The sequence below is a fragment of the Xyrauchen texanus genome, chromosome 30, assembly GCF_025860055.1.
Source record: "Xyrauchen texanus isolate HMW12.3.18 chromosome 30, RBS_HiC_50CHRs, whole genome shotgun sequence".
Lineage (NCBI taxonomy): Eukaryota > Metazoa > Chordata > Actinopteri > Cypriniformes > Catostomidae > Xyrauchen > Xyrauchen texanus.
Genome location: NC_068305.1, coordinates 36,699,226 through 36,720,411, shown reverse-complemented (window position 1 = coordinate 36,720,411; position 21,186 = coordinate 36,699,226). Strand labels below are relative to the sequence as shown.

General features: G+C 37.1%; 1 protein-coding gene across 2 annotated transcripts in view; it reads left to right on the top strand.

The window, feature by feature from the left end:
• The window catches only part of atad2b (ATPase family AAA domain containing 2B), a 108,397-nt gene that overhangs the window by 62,927 nt on the left and 24,284 nt on the right, over window positions 1-21,186 (top strand). For both annotated transcript variants that reach the window (XM_052098964.1, XM_052098963.1), the window contains exon 25: window positions 19,822-20,427. In XM_052098964.1, coding sequence (XP_051954924.1) covers window positions 19,822-20,427 — 606 coding nt within the window. The remainder of the gene's footprint in view (window positions 1-19,821; window positions 20,428-21,186) is intronic.

Sequence of the window (21,186 nt, the reverse complement as noted above, 5' to 3'; positions counted from 1 at the left end):
CCTGCTTTCTACTACCCAGTTTTTGGGTCACAACCCATCAGAACCACTACTCTAAACCATTCTTTACATGGAGATGTGTTTGGATAAAGCACAGATGTATGGACAACACATGTTTTATATACCGTAGTGAGTAACAGTGTTCAGAAGTCCATAGCACATTCAGGACAGGGTGAACACGTTCCAACAGATGCTCTGCTCATTTTTAGAGGTAGAAAAATATGTGGTTTATCACTTGGATGTCCTCTGATGTGATGTGGAAGAATTTTGTCTTTGCTTAGACCTTTGACAAAGCAAAAGTTTCATATTTGTTGATGATTATACAGCAAATGAAGTTACAGAATGTGACAATATATATGCACTAATTCAGTCTTCTTCTGCCTGGTACTGTTCTTTTTTAAACCTACGCCATGAATCACACTATCTGGTCTTTGATGGCTATTCTTTCTATGCGAATATCGAAATGTTATTTTCTTTTACATCTTTACAACTCCATGCATTTGGTGGATCTGTGGATACATTGCATTGTTAAAGGAATACTGCTCCCAAAAAATGTCCTTATTTGAAGTGATTATATCATTTCAGTAGGTATGTTTGTTTGAATGATTGCAATGAGTGTAAATGTTTTTTATCTAGATGTTGTTGTGCATGTGTAGTGCTCATTTCTAAAAATAATAATGATAATATTAATAGTTTAAATATTGTTGAAATTAGCTTATTTAAAAAAAAACACACAATACGCTGTAAATTTCAGGCGTGTGTCATAGTCTTTATTTAAAAAGTTAAATTCTACATTTCAAGTAATTGATTAGTAATTTTTTTGTGTGCTAGACTAGTGTACTCAACAATGTCCATCACTAGTTCTGTTGAACATTTGATACTGGCAGGGAGAAATTAAGTTCAAGGAAGATATATACCAGTGATACCACATTGTTTGTAATTCTTGGGTCTTTTGCAGAAATCTGGTTCTGTCATTAGCTTTCATATATTTATAAATGCATTTCAAGCCTTCTATTGCAATTACTGTAAAAGGTCATATCATATATATTTAAAGATTTGATAATACATTTAGGGTGTCTTCTAAAGCTGCAATTTGTAGCACTATGGTTACAAAACAAGATTTGCTCTTCTATGAATTTCCCACAAAGATAAATCATTCTTATTAGTTTAATAGCTATAATGTTCAGGAAAAAAATAAATAAAATAGCGGTATTCAAAGCACTTTACAATGTGACTCATTCACACATGAATGATGGCAGAGATGCCACGCAAGGCGCTAGCCTGCCATTGGGAGCAACTTGGGGTTCAGTGTCTTGCCCAAGGACACTTCAGCATATCTCTAATTCTAACCGTGTAAAAGATTTGTTTACAAAGCCTTAAAGGGATAGTTCTCCCCAAAATGAAAATTCTGTTATTTACTCCAAACTCATATGACTTTATTTTGTGGAACTTGAAAGGAGACGTTAGGCAGTATGTTAGGAACTGACAGACACAGTCACCATTTACATGCATTGAACGGAAAAAGATGAAATTTATTGTGACTTTTGCTGTCAGTCACTAACATTTTGCATAACATCTCCTTTTATTTCTACAGAAGATGACGTGGAACCACATGAGAGTTAATGATGACAGCATTTTTATTTTTGCTGAACAGTCCCGATAAATAACATCAAACTTTTTATAGTATTATTCCAAATTCACTGTGAAACTGTCATTTGATACTGTATGTGACCAGCTAATTAAAGATAAATAAAGATTTGTAGCCATTTATCACCATTATTCTTTACAACCCTATATGGAGCTGTCCACTGGTAAATATACTGTATAGAGGTGGTTATAATTGTTAAGTGTCTAGTAAACCAACACTAAGGTTGTATGTTTAATCCATGTAGGACTGCAGGTGTAACTAGACTCTTCCTGGAACTGCAGAATAGCTGTACCTGTGAGTAAGGCACTTAATCCCAGATTGCTCCAGTGGGACCAGCCCTGCAATTAGTGTGCTTTAAGTCACTTTGCTGTATGCACGGAATGGCAAGCAATTTATTTGTGCCCACTACTCAGTTGTTCTTGTCTTGTGAAAAAAACAATCAATGCTGAGGAAACTTTTGAAACAACTTTGTGTTAAAGTGACATTGTTGTGCACAAATTGTGTTTTCATTACTGATAGAAAGAGCTCTGATTTATCACTTAATGAAATAGTTCAAATAAAAAAAAAATTCTGTCATTTACTCACCATCATAAATATTCTGAAGGCGTTAAATGTGTTTTGGTGAAAAAACGACCCGAAATCTAAGACATTTCTTCTGTAAAAATTGTGATGTCCATTGCATGCTCATGAACGCAGGAGAGAAGCTTGTTCAATGTGGCTTGAGAATTTACTGTTGTTTTTTTTAGCGCTAAACAAAAGTTCTCGCACTAATAAGCTAGCTCCTGTAAACAAGCTTCTCTCATAGCGCTGTATCTCGAAGACCAAGATATTCATTAAAGGTGCAGGATGTCTAAGTGTCTTACATTGGCTTACACGGACACCTTGTGGCCTGGAAGCGGCATCATTCAAACACTGTAGTTTTCAGTTCCCATTGCCATTGTAGAAATTCACTATGCACAGTAAACCAGGATTAATTTAATCCATGAATGAAATTGTCCAGTAACAGAACAGTTACTGAGATTAAGCAAGTGGTATTCAGCTGGTCATGTGATTCCAAAATGGCTGCCCCATGAAGGCGCCTCTACCCCATGTAGAATAAAACTGCTTTTATAAGGTTACTGGTATGACTGAACTCTTCATCTCACATGAGTGGTCATGATTTTATTTATATATATATCACACACACACACATATATATATGTATGTATATATATATATGTATGTATATATATATATATGTATGTATGTATATATGTATGTATATGTGTGTGTGTGTGTGTGTATATGTATATGTTTCAATATTACTATTGATTTAGTTTTTATATAAATATATATGTACTTTACATGTGTATCGGGCCTGCACCACCCACATAATGTCATGCAAATTGTCAGTAAATGAACATTATTTGGCTGCACTCTCTGTGAAAGATTAGTGGGACGTAAGGCCAAATGTTAAGTTCTTTTGAACTTTTTAGCATCGTGTTACAGCAATTGATTTGTGCACAACGTTGCGTGAGGGTATATTGCTTTTAGCTTGACAGTAGCTTCCCTCCATACAGTTCAAAGCATTTGAAACACTTGCAAATATAAAATAGTCTGACATTGTAATTTTGTGTCATCTTCCATTCATGCTCTGATAGTTCATCAAACATGGAAGAACTTGTTGGCTTCAGACTTCATTATGTGGACATATTTTGAGATATAGGGGAAAAAAAAACTTTGCATGAGGAATCAATATTCCTTGTAGTATTCTTTTTATTTTGTTCTTTTGAGTATTTTGAAATTACTCGTATAATAAAAACTCTATCTGGGCACTTTCATATTTCTCATCTAATGTTGATGACATGAGCGTGTATTAAGTGGCAAGATTGAGTTTTTGCAAATTTGCACTTTGATCTTGAGTAGATGAGCAATTTGCTGCTGAAAAAAAAAAAATTGCAGAGCTACGTCAGGGAGCCATTTGATGAATTAGGAAATCTTATTAATCTGTCAGTATGATATTGATCGAACTAGGCAACATGCCACAGATGATAAACCACACATTTCTGTTGATGCCCTTTAGAGTCCCAGATACAATAATTTGTGTTTTTATCAGCTGACTTGTACCATTAAAAGTTTACAGTACTGGCTCATTTATTTCAATGATCCATTTTAAAGGCCTCAACATAAAATAGATCCTAAATAAGAGACATCACTTTATGCAAATGTGTTTTTACGGTTTGTGTTGAAGCCTATGGCCTGACTGATATATAGCTTATATTGCGTTGGGGCTCCTCGCTTTGTCCAGGGAAATCTTGCTGGCTCCAAATTACACATGGAGCGTATCTGTGCTCTCCACAGAGTTGAGTTTTTTCCTTTAATATGAGTGCTAATTGACTTAATTATAGAGATGGGCTGCCTTGAATAAAAGACTTCAGTATTCAGGGCCTGAGAATGATCATTACCATCTCCCAAGTTCATAAGTGGAATTCATTTAAATGATTCACTTAGTTTTTAAAACTATTTTAAACTTAGTGAATTATTTCATAATAATAATACTGAAAAAAAAAACAACTAAATGTTCCTTATCTTCAAAGTTTCTCTTGCAGTCTAACTTAGTGGTGTGATTCCTTTTTAAGGAACAGTTTAGTCTCATAGTTCTGTCATCATTAGGGTTGCCAATGTTTTTGCCATTTTGCCATGGGGCGCCTGATGATCTTACGGTCCCTTTCCAATATTTATGAAAAGTACTGTTCATTTTCTGTGAGCAAAACAAAAAGTGCACCTTGTAATCAACCTTTTACTATAATTGCTTATTTAAGCTATACCTATATTCTATTAAATCTTCTATAAGCAGCAGAAGCAGTGATGGATGTTTTTTTAAATGGTTGCATTATAAGTGCTACTGTTTCCTTCAAGGCAAAAGGTGCCAACTTCCATTAGAGAACTAGATTGGGAACATTTACTGGAACAAAGGCTATAATGGTGTCGAACCAACAGTAGCCTGTTATTTCAACTCATTGATCTGGATTGAAGCAAGGATAGGTGTACCTTAGGTATAACTTTCACGCTTGGTTTTGGCAAATAATTAACTATTATGGCATTCTGAGGAGCTCTTTGTCATGGACAAGTGTCTGCAGATTGCATGGGCTCTTTTTCGAGTAAACCGTTAGGTCTTGAGTGAAGGACACAATAATTCTTCATGAAAAGTTGGATGTTTGAGTGGGGTCAGTTGAGATGGCATCTGTTTTCTTTTCCATACTTCAACAGTCCAACCTCAGCACAGGGCATAATCTCATGAAACCTAATTTTCAGGGCAAAATCCTTGACTTAGGTTACCATGACAAGGAGGAGGGCCGGGCCTTCTCTATTTTCTGTATAACCAAGTTATGTTCGCTAATGAATGGAGCTTTTTGCATTATCATTGTCTAGCATTCATTTTGTGTGTTATTGTAATTTAGCTATAATTACACAGATCAATCCTTTTGGCACTATATTTCACATGCTTTGCAGTTATGTAAGCTTACCTGTCCAATAAGAAGAACACAATTCAGGGTCCCTCCAGGAATCAAATGCCCTGCCGATGTTCACTCTGGTTTTCACTTGACCACGATCATGTTCCCACTTAGCCAGATGGAATTCAGTAGATAAATGTTTTTTTTGGCTTACTCTGAGTTTGTGTAGGAGTTGCTGTTGTACTGGGAGCCGGACGTTTGCTGGATTCCATCTTTAAGATGATGTTACCTAGTGTTTCAGTTTGTTGTCGCTGTTGAATAGTGGAATAGAAGCTACTGTCTGAGGCAAGGCTCTCGGGAGCGAGCATAAACGTCACATTCTTTGGATTTTCCCGCCAAAAGCGACCCGCTCCCTTCACATGAAAATCAGTCTACAGGCTTTAATAGGCAACCTAGGATGTCCGGGAAGGTCTCATTTTTTAAGTTGTGTTAAAAGCTGTTCACACATTGGCAAAAAAAGGGCTACTATTACATGAAAATTGTTACATATTGCACCTTTTAAACATTATTTTGACTGTTCAGCCAGTTCCAGCCTCCTCCATGATCATTTTAACCCCTGTTACAGTTACCTTAAATACTTTTAAAGCTAAAGTGTATGATTTCAGTGCCACTATTGTTACCAAAATGAACTGCACAAATAGTGATTGTTTTCAAAAGAAATAAGTGCATGTAAAGCTTTACATGTACTACAAATGGAAAATGTGTTATGGCTCTCTCTAGCTTTCCTTCTCATTGGCATATTTCTGTAAATCAAGAGACACCATCATGCAAGCTGTTTGCTTCTTTTTCTGTAGAGTATCAGGAGTTCGTATTTGCCACTGCTTTTCTGAAATGACTAATGGAAGTTACTGTTTACTCTCAGGTTTATGTGACTTTATGAATACAGGGTATAATGCATTCATTACCTAGCTATTATCTTTATGAAGATACCCTCATTTATCCACTGGCATTGGGAATTACATTTACTCATAATATGTCAGAGACAGGCAGGTTTCTTTCCTGCACTAATGCTGTGTAATTTCGTAAAGACATTTCTCAGCCCCAAAAAGCACATTCATTGCTTATAAGTCTTTTGTGGCATGTAATTGCTATTTTTACAGCGTGTTCAGCAAATTTGTTAGCAGATCTAGTTCTCTTTGCACAAAATGTCTTGGCTGGATGGGTTTTATTTTCTGAATGGAAAAGTAACATGACACTTTTAATGATTAAATATGCCTATGTCTTGCCTCTTGATTAGCTCAAATGCAGAAATTGATCTTTGACACAATCAGCTTTTCGCAGACATTTTAATTGCAGTAAGTATAGTTTTAGTTTAGTTTTAATTTTAGTTAATTTAAGTTTTGTGTGGTCGAAGTTTCCTTTTTGAACAGGATCAGATAAATGCAGACATCCAAAATATTTTATGTAGCCAGTTTTTAATAGGATGTGTACTATATTTAACATACAGTGGCATCACTTACTTTTAACCACAAAAAACATAATTTGGTGTCCTGAATGAAATTTTGTTTGGACTTGAATCTTGAAATCATTTTTACCTAAAGAACGTAGCATAATGCAGTGTTTTAAAGATTGAGTAGTGGTCAAAACTGTATTGACCATGTCGTAAATTGACTGCAAAATTACAAATGGCCAACTGAGTTAAACAAATAACTATAAGATCCAAGTGTAGCAGCATTAATGACCCTATATATGTGTAGATGGGTTTTTCTTACAGGAAGTTCAAACAGGTTTATACTGCAATTTTTTTATTAGGAATTTTACATTTACATTTTACATTTATGCATTTGGCAGACGCTTTTATCCAAAGCGACTTACAGTGCACTTATTACAGGGACAATCCCCCCGGAGCAACCTGGAGTTAAGTGCCTTGCTCAAGGGCACAATGGTGGTGGCCGTGGGGTTAGAACCTGCGACCTTCTGATTAACAGCCCTGTGCTTTAGCCACTACGCCACTACCACTCTATTTTCATAGTAGATTTTCATTTAAACAAACAATTAATTGATAATGTTAATTCTGCAAAATGAGAATGGGAGATTTCAATCATCACATGCATGTAGCCTTTTTATAAACTATAAATTAAATAAGTATACTGTGAATATCGTCTTTTGTCTGTTATGAAGGTCTTCTTTTTTTTTTTAATACTCTGTTTAGGATCAGTTTTATATACCATTATGTGGTACTACAATAACAGAATTTTTCCTTTCTTCACATTTTGTTTTTACATAGGCCCAATGACTTTAAGAAGAATCCAGTGTCTGAATGATAATTTTCAATCTAATATGTTTAAAATAGCCTGTTATTCTGCAGGTTGTGTATCGAGTCTGATGGTGCTTATTTGTCTCACAGTGCAGGAAAACATGTGCCGCCCTGCTGACCTTTGATTGATTCATCCACACTGAATCATTTAGGCTGCAACACTGAATATTTCACCTTCAGTTCGTTTTTATTGAATTGGCCATTTGTCATTTCCCATAGCAGTGTGAGACAAAACTGCAATTTAAAAAAACATTGGATCTGGCCTGACCCACTATTGCATCAAGGTTTTGAATGTTTAATTAATAAATTCCACCCAAGAAAATTACAGCTGAAATACTTAGCTGCCGATCTGATCCGTTGACATTAGTCTCAGGTGAACGGATAGAGGTTCTGCTTGCCGTTTGAATCGTTTGTTGACTTTGTGGTGGACATAATCTCATCTGTCCACACTTTAGTGCCTGAGTAAACTCTAGCTTTGAACTGCCAAATTCTAAAATGTGCCGTAGAGGGTCATTGTAAGTGTCCAGATGTCCCTCTCTCTTTGTCTCTAGCTTGTAAGGATTTGTATCTATTCTGTTACTGATTCCACTTGGTGATTACGTTTCATCCTAATAATTCCTTTATCAATTTTTAGAACTTTTTAAGAAGCATTAAATAATTTATACTAACTATATAGTGCATTTAAAAAAAAGAAAAAAAAAGGTACTTCATTCCCCACTCTGCCACCTGTGGTTTCGTCCTTCATATTTCATTTGTTTACCTTCAATTTCACCTAAAATGGGATTCTGGGATTTTTCTATAAGAGGGCGATAAATGATTCAAAGCCCCATCATTCAGGCCAGACTCTCTGTCTCTCACCCTCTATCAATCTCATTCCCTGGGCTTCAGGTAATCACAATCCCAGCTTGGCATTAATCCAGATTTCACGGCATCCTAATGGTGTCCATTAAAACCAAGCTCTGTAGTCGATGTGGTTGCTCTATCATGCAGTTCTACATAAACCTCACCGTGGAATCTAAGCATCCTTCGCAGCGGTTGGTGACGCTCCCCAGCAGGCCAGCCAAATGATTACAATATATCTGAAGTCGAAGCACTTCTCCAGGATGATTGCCAAGAAGACCTTATTGTTGCCTCTTATCAGTAGATTTGATCAGAGAAGAAGTGGCTTCCCTCCTTATCACCAGAAGAACATTTACCATGACTGGTGAAGTCCAGGATACAGAGAAAAGAGGTGGACCTCTGGCCAACTCTTGTTTAGAAGTAGAGGTGGATGAAAAACAACATATTTTGAAGTATTGTGATTAGAATTTCATTACAGTATTGTGAAAATGTAATGGCAAGAATCAAACATTTTTGGGATCAAAGAGGTTGAGCACCACTCAGAGTCTGTAAAATGGCAAAACATACTGCAGCATTACTTCAACTTAATTCACTGATTTCAATTCCACCAAAACTCAAAGCAAGCTAAGAATATATTATAGGTCTAAAAATGTACTTAATTTACAAGGATATCTGCACAGATCATCCGTACAACTAGACTGCAAGGGTTTTCATGTGACTAAATGTGCTGGATCAAGTTGGTAAATATCACAATTTCACCAAAATTATCATACAAGACTACAAGTTTGTATCAATTGTTAGGATGTATGATCATATTCCTCATACAGCTACAATGCAAAGGTTAAATAAGCTGGAGCCAAGTTATTCATGCTATTCCCTTGCATCTTTGATTTCTGACACTGAGTTTTCCATGATCTACACTACTTCTATAGCTCTACGATGAAGTAAAGCAGGAATTTCAGCACTTGTTGTGCAAAGTGATATAATATCATGTTATCATTTCCCTGCTGATTCCTTTCCCTGGTGAAAAGCGTACAAAAAATATGAAAGAAGACTAGCTTATAGGGTTTATGAAATCTGAGAGGTGTCTGCTGAGAAGTATCTTTTTCCACACCATTTAGCATGGCAAATACATCACTAATAAGGCACCAAAAGCTGCCTAAATTTGTTTTACATCTCATCCAGTTCTGAGGGAAAAACTGACCTTTGCTGTCAAGACAGCAGTGCTTGCTGCACCTTAAGGCTAAGAAGAATGCCCAGTGTACTGTCAGCCTAAAAGGAATGGTCTCATTTCCTGTTCGCTAGCCAATGAGTCATCCTCGAACAGCATAGCAGATAGTGGATCTCATCTCATTCATAAAAGATGCAGGCCTTCTTTGTAAAGTAGCTTGAAGTTGTAACTATTTTTGGAGGGTCTATATTTCAAAGCTTTATCAGCTGTCACAACATGCATTGAAACATACAGGCAGCACTTAACCCTTGAGCGAAATGCCACCGACAGGCAAACGTACACATCCACCCAAGTGTTAAAACTGTGCCATAGAGTGCTTCTTGGGTGCCGGTTGTTATCTCTATGGACGTTCCCTGGAATTAGATTCTGACTTTGCCGCTGTGGCAAGGTAGCAAGCTTACTGGGGAGATGAATTACCCCTGGCATGTTCATGTGTTCCTCTCTGCAGTGGGCAAAGGAAGCTTTTGACTGATCTACTTCATTTCCACAGGCGTGGACTGAATCGCTGATCGATCCACAGGCTTCATTAAGTACCTTCACTGCATGACAAAGGGCAGGTTGACAAATTGTCCTCCCATAGGCATGACCCTCACCATCTCCAAATCTTTTCTCTCTCCCTCTGTGTTCTTCCTTGATTTCTCTAATGCAAGAACTTTTTTTATGTTAAACGGCCCCTAACTGAAATGGAACCTCATAAGCTAGCCAATAGAATCGGTATACATGCAATGTACAATGTTCTATATATATATATATATATATATATATATATATATATACCCAAACCCTTGTATTTTAACTTTTTTGGGGCTAATGCGATCATGCATTCAGCATCATTTAACACCAAGAAGCCTGTTGGGAACACCATACAAAACAACCACATTTTCTTGTAACAAACTATGCTGGACTGCATTTCCCAAAAGCATCATAACCCTAAGTAGATCGTAGAAACCATTGACACCAACTTAAGCTTGCAATGCTTTTGGGAAATGCTGCCCTGGTCTTTTCAGCTGTGGAAAGTATTTTGGAGAGGAATTTGGATGCGTTCTAGACCAGTTTCGAACCTGTCTCCTTCATATGCACCACATCACTACGTGTGGAGAGCATGTGCATCTAGGTCAAACCTATCTTTTTATCTTTCAGATATTTATTTAGATGCAGTATTTGAAATGGATAATTATGTTTAGCTTTACCATTTTGCTTCAGACAGGTCTGCCCTGGCAAATAACTGGCAAATATTGACTAGGACTCATTGTACCCATTTGTAGCTGTACTGGTACAGGAGTGCGAGTTGTACTGCTGTATGGGGCTCCGCGATGTGCCAGTTCTCCTTTGTTCTCCTTCATTGAGCTCATTTAGCTTGAATCTGACTCATTGCTTTCTCTTGCTCTCTATTGACCCTCTTGATGTGTTTGGTCATTTTGACCCGAAGAGGATTTTATTTTGCCTGAAAATGCTAGTTAATGTTTCACCTTGTTACACTTTTGGTGATCCCAGCCTATATAAATTGTTTATAAATCTCTTGTTGGATAATTTTGGCAATATTAAACAAAACAGGAAAACATTCTGTACTATTTATCACACTAGTGTGCTTGAATGTTTAACCAGGAAGTTGTTTTGAAACACTTTTATTGTGTACAAAATGGCACAAAGTCACACTTGCCTATAAAAATTGCTTATAAATCACTCATTATACTATATTATCACCACATATTGGATTAGATCTTTTTGTCAAGTTGTGTTCTTTCAATTAGTACAGCTTTTGTATTTCTTTTTGGAACTGATTGATTTTAGGCCAAATTAGGTAAAAAATCAAATTTAAACAACACAAAGTTTAATCATTTAATAATTATAACAGCGTGGAACACCTACACAGCTTTGCAGTAACACTTTGAATTAGTGCCATTGTACAGCCCAAAAAGAATTGACAATGAGGTATAGTGAGCTGGTCTTGTTGAACCAAAAACCAACAGGCCATATTTGATATTTTTGCATGATTTTGGTTTTCATTTGGTTTCAAGTCCACATATAAGGTTAGTCAAGGTTCTTGGACCAAAAACAGTCCTAATTTAGTTTTACATTACTATTTTCTACCCTCTCTCTGTCCCTTAACAATATGGTTTTTCTACTGTACAGTTAAGAATTTTATTTGGAAATGTCCTCCATTATGATTACTTAACCTCAATGTTCACCAGGGCGGGCCAAGTTGCTGAAAGCTGAATTGGCGGTGATATGAAAATGTGGGGTCATATGTTAATATATTCATGCTTCTGTCAAAACAAGGGGTTTCTGAACAACACATTTTTGCAACTTTGTTTTGATGAATGGTCTGGTTAGACTGGTTAGACTGGGGACGAGATGTGAAGCAGGATGCCTTCATGGTACCAAATAATATAGAATTGGATTATTTTATAATCCTGTTTCTCATTATATACAGTATATCCCCTTTAGAAGATAGGATCTGTTAAAAAAGGATTTTAGAGTGGACCTAAAGAGTAGATCCTTAGCCGTGTGAATGAATTCTAGACAAGACATATAAGGGACATGAAGCCTTCTTTTATTCATCTTTTATAACATTTTATTAATTAAAATCACCTTTCTCATATGCAGTTTCTCTCATAAAGGTTTTTTTTTTTCCTGAAGTTTAGCACATTAAACCCTTGCTAGAGATATGCTGCTTTAAAAAAATAAATAAAAAATTATATAAAGCCTCCCTAATATATATATATCTAATTGTGAAATGGATAGTTCTGGTCCTGAATGCTGTTTGGCTAATGTAGAGTTCCAGTTGTACTGAAAAAATAGTAACAGCTTTGGTACGAAGCATCTTCTACTGTGTATATCTTTTATTGCAATGACGACTTTTGATAAATTTGCTTACAGTCGACATGAAGTGGAAGTTGCGACAGACTTTACTTCCATATTGCGATGTATATCCCAGTGAAACGTCTTGCACCCTGTCTACACCAGGTGCGTCCGTTGATGCGACGTGCCGTGCCACAAAGGGTTGAGGCTGTCTAGACTGGACGCATTGACACGAACATTCTAAACCACTTAATTTGTGTTGTAGTGGCAGCGCTTGCTGCACAAAATGGAACGTGACACTCGTTTTTTGCCAGCATGACGGATGCGCCAAAAAAAAAATTTTTTTTCACAAAAAAAATTCACAATTTTATGAATACCATAAAATACTCGGCTGTGTTGTATTGTAAAAAATAGTCACAGCTAAACAGGTTGTTGCAGGCACTCAAATGTATGTAGTTCCTTACAACACATTTTAGCCATGAATTCATAAAGTTACATGGCCTCTTATACCTTATTGCTTAAATATTCATATTATCCATTCTGGACATAATTTAACCAAATGATTTGTCTTATTCTGCTAACCCAATGAACACTAGTGAGACCAGACTAATCTTAAACTAGTTTTCATAGTGTTGCTCCATGGGAGTAATCATGGAAAAAAGATGTCCCTTAAAGACAGATCTGTAAAAGCGGCAGCTGTTGTGTTTGTGTGCTATCACACTGTTTAATAAATGTAAGTGAAGATGCTGTTTTGGCAGGTACTGGTGGGGGCGAGGCTAAATTTTCCTGGCGCCACATGAAATATGCATGCGGTGGCAGTTTTAATTATTACAAAGTGCTGAGCTATTTCAAGAGGAGCATTTCCTCCACATACCAACTCGTATACACACACTTTTGTATCAACCGTCTGGGACTGTGTGTGTTCATGCTCCAACAATTCCCATGCATTATTTAAAAGTGGGAATTGTGGGAAAAACTTTTTCTTGCCTACTGCTGACCTCTGAACTCTGTCTCTGACTTGCTCACTCGCTCTTTTCCTTAATGACAATGGCATCTGTTAATTCCTTGGATTTGTTTGCAACATTCTTCTTTTAATATCATGAAAACGAATCATTACTAGATCTTGTTATTTATAGAAAATCATTCAGTTTGGGAAGGTACATAAGGATTGATTGGATGGATGGGTGGGTGGATGGACGGATGGATGAACGGATGGATGAACGGATGGATGGATGGATGGATGGATGGGTGAACGAACGAACGGATGGATGGGTGAACGAACGGATGGATGGGTGAACGAACGGATGGATGGGTGGGTGGATGGATGGATGAGTAGATCGATGGGTGGATAGATGATAGTTGGGTGGATTGATAGATGGGTGTATAGGAGACAGTGAGTAGGTAGATTGTTTGGTAGATGTGTAGATAGGTATATGGATGGATGGAGAGAGTGATGATAGTGATAGATGAGAGCGTTAGATGCTAAATGAGTAAAGAATACACTAAGGCAGATGTGCCCAAACTTTTTCCTAATGAATGGTGAAAAATCAAGCTTGATTGAGGGCAGTGGGCCAAAAGTAAATGTTGCATATATCAAACTGTATTATTTTAAAATTAATTATTAATACTGCAAAACACACAACTCTTAAATTAAGAGTTGTATCTTACTCATTTGTGAGTCACTTTGAATAAAATGTCTGCTAAATGACTAAATGTAAGCATCTCTTAAAACATGGTTACTGTCCGTTTAAGAACAGTGCATCTCCTCAAATTGAACACACAATAAGTTCTGTGCAGTTTTGCAGAGATTTGGAGAGATGAAGATAAAATGGCATGAAGTAATACTATCAAGTAGGCTATTGTTTTTATTTTGTGACAGAAGATTTGAAAGATATGTGGTATCATAGACATAGGCTACACATTGTCCTGGATTTCTTTCAGTATTACCATTTTCTGGGAATGCCAAATGTAATAGGATTATTTAGTTTAACAATGCTGTAAAATGTGTTTACGTAGTTAATGCATTTAGCCTACTTACATTTATTTGACATTAAAACTGTTTTCCTGTTGTGATATCAAAACTTGAATTGTACTTTTATTAAGAGGCTATTAGGCTGAATGCATTACATTATGAAAGGAAATAAAAGCAACGACGCACATTTCTGCAAATGAAAATAATTGAGAGGCCTATTCATTTCATTGACTCAAAAATATGATTATGATGAAGAACCTGCCGAAATATGGCATTGTATCTTATGGTTATTTTAAAAAAAAAACTTGCAGCTATCTGTTTTTAGGCAGATAATTTCAAGTAAACAAGATATCCTCACGTTTGACAGACGAATTGCAGTCTGATGCACGCAGATGTAATACACACCCCAGAATGGGTTTTAGTCAGAATAAGAATTCTGACGAAGAATTAGTTTACAGCATTACCGTTTTTGTCTAGCTGGCAGGGCAGAAAAGGGATTTTTGAGAGTACTGGTCTGTTCACCTTTAGTGCTTGTCGTAATGTTGTGCGGTGTTTGGAGTGAATGGAACCATTGTTTATATTAAAATGCTCCGTCAACTGACTTTATCAAGCCCGCTTCACGGGTGCTCTTCAGTGGTCACGTTCACGTGGATATGAAATTCTGCACAACATATAGTGCGTGTTCAAGCCGTATTTCATTTTGCACGACTGTACGCGTTGTTCTGCGTGTTGACCAAATGACCTGTCATTTCTTGACAATGCTTCAGTTCCTGCTCCGTTTTAAACCAACAAGGTTCTGTCTGGCGTTATTGAATGCCCACCTCTAAATTTGGAGCTGGCCAATCATAGTGAAGATTTTGGGGTGGCACCTGGATTTTTCAATTCCATAGAAGTAACCGTAAAGGTCGTCTGTTTGTGGTAGGAGTGCTGAGCTATGAGTAATCACGGTGTTTAGAAAGGTGACATCTCCCTCGGCCCTCTTTTTCATGTTTCACGCCCCCTTTGCCCATTCTTTTCAGTTTTTTATGTAATTTTTTTACTTCACACGCTTGCATCTCTGTTTCCTGAATATGTTTCCTGTGTTTTGGTTTATTCTGAGCTTTGGAACAACACCTCTTCAATTCACAAACCCAGCAAGACTGTGAAAATCTCAGCTTGCAGGAAGTTTTCCATGGCGAGCTGTTTCTCTCCATCCTTCTGGGTTTTTGTTTTCTTTCTCCAAGTTTGTGGTTTCTGATGGAGATGCTTTAGTCAAGACCCCTCCATCCGTCAGTGGATAACAGCTGCCTCTCTTCCATCCACCTCACCGTCCCCCAGTGCCACCGTGACCTGAAGCTGATCAACGTGACCTCAGTATCACAGAACTTCAGCTTAAGATCTCATCTAGTTCTTGTTGCCATGCAGGCTAGAGAAAAATAAATAAATAAATAAATAAAACACTTATTGGCTAGATAGGAAGCCTGTGCAGCTTTCTGAGAATATTCGTTATTCAGGTAGTCGTAGAATTTTTGTAGAATTATTTAAGTAAGCTGTGCACAATAACGCTTATTCACACCAAACCCAAAATATTTACATGGAAATAATATGAATGACATAATTTTTAACATTTATTTTTGTCTTTTCTGACTTTTTGCCACTTTGTTCATAGGCATACTCTGCGTCCGTATAGCCATACTTCTCTACTGTGTTGTATGCCAATGAAGAACTTTATCCGAATCCTCAGCTTTATATTTTTCACAAATATTTTTTATGATTCTGCTGTTATTGTATCAGTAGGAAATATCAGTTTTAGATTTCAACATTCCCTTTGCAAATATAATTGAATAGAAGAAAACAAGGAGCCCTACAACAGTTGGTATGGCCCCCACAGTGCCCAGATCTCAAAATCATTGAGTCTGTCTAGGATTACATGAAGAACAGGAGCAATTGAGACAGCCTAAATAGATGCAAGGACTTTCGCAATTTGTCCAAAACGCTTGGAACATTCTATCTTCCCACAACTAAGACAAACTGTGTTCAAGTATATCTAGGATAATTAGTTTTGTAGGCAAAAGTTGTCATACCAAAGATTTATTTAGCTTGCTTTTTTGTTTACTGGACTTTGTATGATTTTAAAGGGATAGTTAATCCAAAAATGAAAATTATCTAATTTACTCGCCCTCATGAATCCCAGGTGTGGATGACTTTCTTCAGCAGAACACATTTGAAGAAAAATAGAAAAATACCTTGGCTCATTATGTCCTTAAACTGCAAGTGGATGGTGATCAGATCTTTTTTGAAGCTCCAAAATCTTAAACAGACAGCATAAATGTCATCCATACGATGCTACTTGACTGATTATATATTTAGTTATTTTACTGTTTTCTTTTTTGCTTTTGGGGTTAGAGATTTGGCTAGTGGAAATTATCATTAAATGTATTTAAGCTTAGCATTTAATTAAGCATAAAAGCTGTTTTGGGGAAGCTACAGTTTTGAAGCTTCCCCAAAACTGCTTTTATGCTTTTATTTTTATATTACAGTCAAGCTACCTTTTTGGAAAAGTAGCTAGCTACATTGCAAGCTACTAAAGGAAAGTAACTTACTTTGAAGCTTTGTTAAGGGAGCTTGTAATGTCTTGGGGATTGCATTAACTTTATTTGAATGCAACTTCTACATTTCTTTGACTGACAGCAATCTGGACACACCGATATGTCTTCAAGCTGTACTGTACAAGTTGTCTATTTTCCCTTTTCAATCATTCCAACCATCTTGGCATTTTCCAGTTTCTTTGTGGTCCCTTTCCAATCATAAGTACAGTACAGTTCTGGTTGAATGCTCACAGATAGACTGAGCTTTTGTGGACGTTATTATGCATCATTAGGGTTTTATGCACTGCTTGGGCTCTCTTTAGAGAGAATCACGGCTATTGTGTGCTGTGATTTGGCCGAAATGTCAAATTAGGTCTCATGTGTGGCCACTAAAGAAAAAGCAAAACATCAACTGAGAAAATAAATCACCTTTGTGTAAATTGCTTGCTACACACAGATTTCTTCCACGGTTGCTAAATGTTAATAGATTGGAGCTCATTAGTTCTGCTTTATTTGATTTTCATTTGTATTCTCAATCAGTTGTCACACACAAGCATTTCAATCTGGACTGTCATTGTAGCTGTAGCTGAATTGTGTCATAACACAAGTTCTCAGCACAAGTACTACTGTCTTGTCTATGCTTTGAATTTCAGTTTGCAGATAATGCATAGCTTTTCTCAATTCTAATTGTCTAATTTTTACTCTAATGTTCTAATGTTTTGATGAAAACGGTTTAAAGGAATACTTCACACACATATTATTTTGTTTACTCACCATCATGCCATCCCAGATGCAGAACACAAGATTTAATAAAGAATATCTCAGTTCTATAGATCCATACAATTCAAATTAAGGGCTCCAAAAGCATAAAGGCAACTTAAAAGTAATCCATGCAACTCCAGTGGTTGAAGTCGCACTGAAGTGCCGTGTGTGTGTGTGTGTGTGTGTGTGTGTGTGTGTGTGTGTGTGTGTGTGTGTGTGTGTGTGTGTAAACAGTATACACCGATCAGCTAAAACATTAAAACCACCTGCCTGATATTGTGTAGGTCCTCCTCGTTCCGCCAAAATAGCGCCGGCCCGCACGTCACAATAGCATTCTGAGATTATATTTTTCTCACCACAAATGTACAGAGTAGTTAACTGAGTTACTGTAGACTTTGTCAGTTCGAACCAGTCTGTCCATTCTCTGTTGACCTCTCTCATCAAAAAGGCATTTCCATTCACAGAACTGCTGCTATCTGGGTGTTTTTTTTTGGCACAGTTCTGAGTAAATTGTAGAGACTGTTGTGCGTAAAAATCCCAGGAGATCAACAGTTACAGAAACGCTCAAACCAGCCATCTGGCACCAACAATCATGCCACGGTCCAAATCTTTCAGATCACAATTTTCCCCATTCTGATAGTTGATGTGAACATTAACTGAAGCTCCTGAATCATATCTGCATGATTTTATGCACTGCTCAGCTGACACTCGATTGGCTGATTAGATAATAGCATGGATGATTGTAAATAATAAAATATAAATAAACTTGTCCTCGCAATACAAATGCAAATTTTCCGATATAACTTATCCTTCAATGTGTAAAAATTAAAGACAGTGGGCCTGGAACCAGGGTGGTATGGAGATGGGGAAGAGGGTATTTGGGGAGAAGAGGGTTTTTGGGGAGGAGAGCAACATAAAATATACCTTATCACTATGCTATTTGCTGTGATTGTTTCAGGTGAATGATAGGTGGCTAAAGGGGAGGGTATTGGTCAAACTTCTTGCCCAGCTTTATTCCTTTTTTACCTAAGGAGATCAATAGGTAAAAAAAGGAATAAAATATTGATCCGTTTATGCTTACTGTGCTGATGAAGAATTTGGTGCCACACATACTGTGCATGAGACTTTGTCACGTAGAAAACCAAAGTAAATTTTGGCATTATGACATGCAAACTTACTTTATAGGGTCCTGACAGTAACAATCCAACTGTTGAACCCTAGATGTATAATCCCAGACTTCAGTACGGTGGAATCGACAAAGGAATTTGTGGAATCAAGCCTGTTAAAGTTTGAGTGTTAAACCTTAAGCCTTTTCACCCTGACATTTTTACTACACCTCTGATAATGGGAATGTTTTTTTCTCTTATGCGTCCTCTTTCTTTTCACCCTTTGCACTCTTTCCATCTGATGGCAATCTCCAAGGTCTCTCTCTTATACTTCACATTCACGCTCTTTCTCTATCTCACCTCACCTGATCATTCTGATTACATCCGAAGCATCAAGTGTTCTGCAATCAACCTCTCCGATTATATACATGCATAAAAAAAAATACAACTGCTGTATTTAGAATAGAAGGAGAGGGGCTGGGAGTCCATTATTTTGAGAATAGTGTGACTGCTCAGTCAATGAAAGCCCAAAAGGAAATACCAGCAGACGGAGGAGGGAAAATGAGCCCACTCTTTTTGAGCTCTGATATATGGTGCACATCTGCGCTGCCTTCTATTGTTTTCAATTACAACTTTTAAGCATGGCCTCCTGAATGCTAGGCAATGCTCACCTTATGTTTTTCTGCCCCCCCAAACCAACACCTGAAGGTACCACGTTTATCTGTTCGAACAATAGTTTGCAAGTGTAAACACCATGGGACCACGTAGCCTTTCTTTAATTCTGTCTCCTAAAGATGAACATAGTTTGGTGCGAAAAGTGAAAATCAATCCCAGAACAACAGCAAAGGATCTTGTAAGATGCTGAAGGAAATCTGTAGACCGGTATCTATATCCACAGTAAAACAAGTCCTTTATTGACATAACATGAGGCTGCTCAGCAAGCAAGAAGCCACTGCTCCAAAACAGCCATAAAAAAAGCCAGACTACAGTTTGCAAGTGCACATGGGGACAAAAAGCATTGCACTGCTGCTACACGATTGGCTGATTAGATAATCACATGAATAAGTTGGTGTACACGTTTACCTAATAAAGTGCTTGGGGAGTGTATTTTGTTTATTTTATGTTTCTCATTTGTGTGTTTTCAGATAACATAAAGCGCAAATTGCGGAGGAGACCAATATGGGGGCGGGGCATCATCAGGAAGAAAAAAACGTATAAGAAGGAGGATGCAGAGGAGGATGAAGACCCAGATGAGGAGGAGGGGGCAGATGACTCCACTACAACAGCACAAGGTGACACTTGTCTCACTCAGGACGAGTCTTCCTGTGACATCATGGAGCTCCATCCTAACAAACACCCACTGCAGGCCAACGGACATGCCATCTCCACAGAGGAGGAGAATTCCTGTGAGCCAACAACTGCTCCAGACTCTCAGGGCCAAGATGAGACCAACCAGACCTCCATGGGGGAGGCTTCCAGCGGTAAGGAGCTGACAGAAGCCCCTGCGGTCCCTGCTCCTCAGGAGTGTGTGAATGGAGACGAGTCTATGGACAGTGTGGACAGTGAGGCCCATGGTAAAGAAACAGAGGGAGGTGAAAGCAAAGTGACTGCAAATATGGGCTCTATTAAAGGAATTGCACTTGAGGAGAAACCAGCAGAGCAGAAAAAATCGTCTGCCCCAGAATGCAATGCAAAGGAGACTGTGACTGCAGTGGAGGGAACGTTGTGTGATGGAGAACATGAAAAAGATGGTAGGGTGTAGAATTTGTATGATACAAAAACCAAAGTACTAATTAATAAATGTTCAATATAATTGTGATATTGTTTTGTATATTAGATGTACATTTAAGATATTGTTTTGTATATTATATGCATATTTAAGAAATGTATTAATATGCAGGATAAATACAAGTTAAGCTCAATCGACAGCATTTGTGGCATAATGTTGATGACTACAAATATTAATTTTGAATTGTTATAACTTTTTTTGACAGAAGATAAATCTGGGTCACAGTAAGTTCCTTAAAATGGAAGTGAATGCATTATTGCAATGACAAAATAACCCTGAAATTGAATACAATTTTAATAGTAGAATTAATTAAACCTTTAAGCCTCACATTTCAGCTTTTAAACCTTTCAAAAATTGTCCCCATTCACTTCCGTTGTAAGTGCCTTACTGTAACTTTTTTTTTTTTTTTTTTAAGGAAACGAGTTGAAATTAACTTCTGTTATAATCAACATTATGCCACAAATGCTGTCGATTGAGCTTAACTTGTGTTGAACCTGGAATATTCTTATAAAATAAATACATAATTTAGAAACTACAATTCTTTTGAAATGTATCTTTAATAGAAAAAACACAACAGGACTGCTTAAATGAAATAGATAGACAGATAAGTTTTATTTAATTAAAAACCTTTAATTAGTTTAATGAATTCCCATCAGCTCTATTGGCCTCTTACTCTTAACAGATGTCAGTATAAATGCAGGACTAATGAACAATTCCTTGT